General features: G+C 64.2%; 1 protein-coding gene across 1 annotated transcript in view; it reads left to right on the top strand.

Moving 5' to 3' along the window:
* The window catches only part of LOC103620438 (plectin), a 28,681-nt gene that overhangs the window by 13,391 nt on the left and 10,468 nt on the right, over positions 1-4,822 (top strand). The window contains 9 exon segments of the mRNA XM_017741214.1: positions 9-83; positions 163-346; positions 714-871; positions 1,285-1,463; positions 1,749-1,887; positions 1,975-2,331; positions 2,778-2,861; positions 3,002-3,106; positions 3,292-3,390. Of these exon segments, the coding sequence (XP_017596703.1) occupies positions 9-83; positions 163-346; positions 714-871; positions 1,285-1,463; positions 1,749-1,887; positions 1,975-2,331; positions 2,778-2,861; positions 3,002-3,106; positions 3,292-3,390 (1,380 nt within the window).

The raw sequence follows: 4,822 nt of genomic DNA, 5'->3' as shown, positions 1-4,822 counted from the left end.
TGCACCAGGACCTGCGGGGCCTCCGTGCCTGGCAGTACCTGACCCGGCACATCCAGCAGATTCAGTCCTGGACGCACATCACGGTGAGTTCCCCGGGGGTCCCAGGGTGGCACAGGGGTCACAGGGGTCCCAACAGGGGCTGACATGGCCATGCCCCCCCAGTTCCGCACGCTGCCAGCCGAGGAGGTGCGTCAGGTCCTGCGCAGCCTGGAGAGCCACTACCAGGAGTTCCTGCGGGACAGCCAGGACGCCCAGAGCTTCCAGCCCGACGACCGGCTGCAGGTGGAGCGCGACTACAACGCCTGCACTCACAAATACGAGCTGCTGCTGCGTAGCCAGGAGAAAGGTGGGTGTCCCCTGTCTGCCTTCTCTGAAAGGTGGGTGTCGCCAGGGTTTTCCCAGGTGCTGAGCATCCTCAGTTCCCTGTGGTGTCCCTGGGGTATCTCCATGGTGCTGAGCTGTCCCCTCTCCTCACCTTGGCTCCCCAGGGTGTCCCCCGGGTTCTGAGCCATCCCTGCATCCCTTGCTCCCTGCCGTGGGTCCCCTTGTTGTCCCCACAGTTTCCAAGGGTGTTGAGCCATCCCTGTGTCCCCTCTCCCTGCTGTGGGTCCCCAGGATGTCCCCAGGGTGCTGAGCCATCCTGGTGTCACTGTGGGTCCCCGTGGTGTCCCCATGGTGTCTCAGGGCACTGAGCCACCCCCCTGTCCCCGCAGGAGAGCAGGACGAGTCTCTTTGCAAGAGCTACATCTCGCAGCTGAAGGACATCCGGCTGCAGCTGGAGAGCTGCGAGAGCCGCACCGTGCACCGCCTGCGCCTGCCCCTTGAGGCCGACCCCCTGCGGGAGTGTGCCCAGCGCCAGGCTGAGCAGCAGGTGTGTGACACACGTGTGACACGTGTGGTGTGCACAGATGGGGACTTCAGTGCCAGGATGGGCTTGGGGGAACGGTTTGGGTTGGAAAAGCTTTCAGAGCCCATTCAGTCCCCCAGCACTGCCAAGGCCACCCCTGACCGTGTCCCCAGGTGCCACATCCACGTGGCTGTTAAATCTCCCCAGGGATGGCACTCCACCCCTGCCCTGGGCAGGTGCACCAGGGCTGGACAGCCCTTTGCAGGAGGAGTTTTCCCAATATCCCTCCTAACCCTCCCCTGTCCACCTACCCTGACAGGCTGCAGACCCTTCCCCTGCTCCACTCCTCCTTGGGTCCACGGGGGTGGGGCGAGCATTCAGTCGGGGGTTGGCCCTGACCTGCAGCTGGCAAGGGTTGAGGGACTCCTTCCCTGCAGCAAACCCACCTGGAGCTGGAGGGCATCCAGAAGAACCTGGCCAAGGTCAGCGAGAAGACGGAGCAGGTGCTGGCGCAGCCAGAGCAGGCGGGCTCAGCCCCTGTGCTGCGCTCCGAGCTGGAGGTCACCCTGGGGAAGATGGAGCAGGTGTACAGCCTCTCCAGCATCTACCTGGAGAAGTGAGTGAGCCCTGGCACCGACACTGCACAGCTCCTCGGCCCCCGGGCTGGGAACAGGCCTGGGCAGCTGGGAGGCCACGGGGAGTCTGGGGAGAGCCAGCGTGCCTTTCCCTTTCTTTTCCTTCCCTCTTCCCTTCTTCCTTTTTTTTTTCCTTTTTCCCTTTTCCTTCCCTCCTGGCTCTGTGGTGCCGCTCTGGCTGAGCTGTCCCACTCCCATCCTGATCCCAGCTAATCCATCCTCCCATCCCACTCCTGCTCCCGGCTGATTCTGTCCCTCTGCCTCAGGCTGAAGACCATCGGGCTGGTGATCCGGAGCACGCAGGGGGCTGAGGAGCTGCTCCGCAAGTACGAGGAGCAGCTGAAGGACGTGCAGGCAGTGCCGGCTGACCTGGCTGAGCTGGAGGCCAGCAAGGCCGAGCTGAAGGTACCAGGGGCTCTGGGGGTCCCAAGGGGAGTCAGGGGGTGGCTGAGGACACCGTGGCCGGCCCTGACCACTGCCTATCTGCCGCAGCGGCTGCGGGCACAGGCCGAGGGGCACCAGCCCTTCTTCAGCACGCTGGAGACTGACCTGGGCAAGGCCAAGGATGTCAACGAGCGGATGGTCCGCGGCCACAGCGAGCGGGACGTGGACCTGGAGCGGTACCGGGCGCGGGTGCAGCAGCTGCTGGAGCGCTGGCAGGCAGTGCTGGGCCAGGCTGACCTGCGCCAGCGCGAGCTGGACCAGCTGGGCCGCCAGCTGCGCTACTACCGGCAGAGCTGCGACACGCTGCGCCAGTGGATCCGCGATGCCCGGCAGCGCCAGGAGGCCATCCAGGCCGTGCCCATCACCGACAGCCAGACCGTGCGCGAGCAGCTGCTGCCGGCGAAGGGAGTGCTGGCCGTGGGGCAAGGGGTGCTCCTGGGCGTTCCCCAGCAGGACAAGGGGTGCTCTCAGCTATCCCTGGCTGTGGCAGGGTAAGGGATTCACCTGGCCATCCCCAGCAGAGTGCAGGCTGCCCCTGCCCATCTCTGTCTGAGGCAGAGTGAGGGGAGTGCCCAGTCGTCTGCAGTCATGGCAGGTTGAGTGTTGCTCTGGGGTGGCTGCAGCAGGATGGGGGACCATCCCTGGCCATGGCACGTGGTGGGTGCTCTCAGCCATCCCCAGTGGGATGGGGGGTGTTCCTGACCATTTTTGGCTGCAGCAGGGTGAAGGGTGCTCCCAGCCATTCCCAGCCATGGCAGGGCAAGTGGTGCTCTTGGCCATCCCCGGCCATGGTGGGGTGTGCTCTTGGGTGGCTGTGGGGTGCCTGGGCTCACCCCCACGTGTCTCCCCAGAAACTGCTGGAGGAATGTGAGCAGCACAAGGAGAAGGTGGAGGAGTGCCAGCGCTATGCCAAGCAGTACATCGACGCCATCAAGGTGTGCCCAATGTCTGGGGGGCCGGGGCTGGTGGGGTGCTGGGGAGGCAGCACTGTGCCCTGCAGAGGGGTGGGGTCACAGAGCCGTGGCCAGGGGGCTTGCTGGGCATAGCAGAGCTTTGATCACTGTCTCCTCATCAGGACTATGAGCTGCAGCTGGTGAGCTTCAAGGCACAGGTGGAGCCGATGGCATCGCCGGCCAAGAAGCCCAAAGTGCAGTCGGCGTCTGACAGCATCATCCAGGAGGTGAGGGGCGGGTCACTGCCACTGGCCTGGGATGTCCCACAGCTCTTGGGGCATGGCTGCTCACTGAAGGGGTGGACTTGGGGGTGTGGTGCGTGGTCTTGCCTCCATGCAGCCCCATCTTTGCTGGGGTACTGGTGGGCTGCGGGTATGCTCCCCTCTCTCCTGCTGACCCACTGTCTCTGCAGTACGTGGACCTGCGGACGCAGTTCAGCGAGCTGACCACGCTCACCACCCAGTACATCAAGTTCATCACTGAGACACTGCGGCGGCTGGAGGAGGAGGAGGTAGGGAGCGGTGCAGGCCGGCATGGCTGGCTGTACAACCAAAAGGAACACGGTTCACGGGCTCTCCAGCCCCATCACTAACGGCAGCCCATGGCCATGACTCCAGCCCCATCACTAACGGCAGCCCATGGCCATGACTCCAGCCCCATCACTAACGGCAGCCCATGGCCATGACTCCAGCCCCATCACTAACGGCAGCCCATGGCCATGACTCCAGCCCCATCACTAACGGCAGCCCATGGCCATGACTCCAGCCCCATCACTAACGGCAGCCCATGGCCATGACTCCAGCCCCATCACTAACGGCAGCCCATGGCCATGACTCCAGCCCCATCACTAACGGCAGCCCATGGCCATGACTCCAGCCCCATCACTAACGGCAGCCCATGGCCATGACTCCAGCCCCATCACTAACGGTGGCCCCTGGCTGTGGCTCCAGCCCCATTACTAACATGGGCCCATGGCTGTGGCTCCAGACCCATCACTAATATTGGCCCACAGCCATGACTCCGGCCCTATCACTAATACTGGCCCACGGCCTCTAGCTCCTGCTCTCTGCTGGGCTCCTGGGAGCAAGGCTGCTGGCTCTGGGTACAGTGGGTCTCTGAGCCAAGCTGGCTCTGGGCACCGGGGTCTCTGGTGTGACTGGTGGTAGGAGGCACTTCCCAGATACACGTAGTGCAGTCAGGACCTGCCTGCGCATGCTGCTGTGCTGGGCGCTGGCCCGCGGGGTCTGGCGTGGGGTAACCTCTCTAACTCTTGGTTTCTGCCCTTGGAGCTGCTTTGCCAGTGCTTTTTCTTGGGGAATATTTGTGTTGGTGGGGATCAAATGGAGGGTAAAAAACCAGGATGACTCTGGCAGCCATGCACCAGGTACTCACTCTGCGCATGCCTTCTCCCCACGGCACCCTCCGCCTCCCCCACGGCTCACCCTCTCCTCCTCGCCCTCCTCCACCTCTGTGCTGCTCCGGGATCAGGGGTCCAGTGCGGGGTCTGGCTCCCCTGCATGCGCTGCCTGTGCCCGGGCCCTGCAGAGCGTGAGGCTGCCTTGCTCACAGTGCATGTGGTGCGCGCGCTGCGGCACGGCCCCGAGCCAGGCACCAGCCGTGTCGGCCCTTTGGCAAACCCTGCTCCCAGTTGCCTGGAGAGGGCTGGGAGGGGTTTGAACCAGCTGAACTGCTCTCTCCTGTTGAGGCTTTCCCGTCAGGGAAGGCTCTGCTGGCACCGACCTCACACCGCTCCCCTCTGTTCTGCTCCTGGTGCTCCGGCCATCTCTTTCCTTCCCCCCCGGCAGGGGCTGTCTGTGCCAGCCCCCTCGCAGGGGGAGCCATGGTGATGGTGTGCACGCTGCTCGCATCGTCTTCATCGCTTGGGCTCCACTCGCTCTCTGTCCCTTCTCTCTGGAACGTGGGTTTCTTGCGCGCGTGTCTGT

The sequence above is a fragment of the Corvus brachyrhynchos genome, unplaced genomic scaffold, assembly GCF_000691975.1.
Source record: "Corvus brachyrhynchos isolate BGI_N302 unplaced genomic scaffold, ASM69197v1 scaffold308, whole genome shotgun sequence".
Taxonomy (NCBI): Eukaryota; Metazoa; Chordata; class Aves; order Passeriformes; family Corvidae; genus Corvus; species Corvus brachyrhynchos.
Note: the sequence above shows the minus strand (reverse complement) of the source record. Positions and strands in the feature narration are given on the sequence as shown.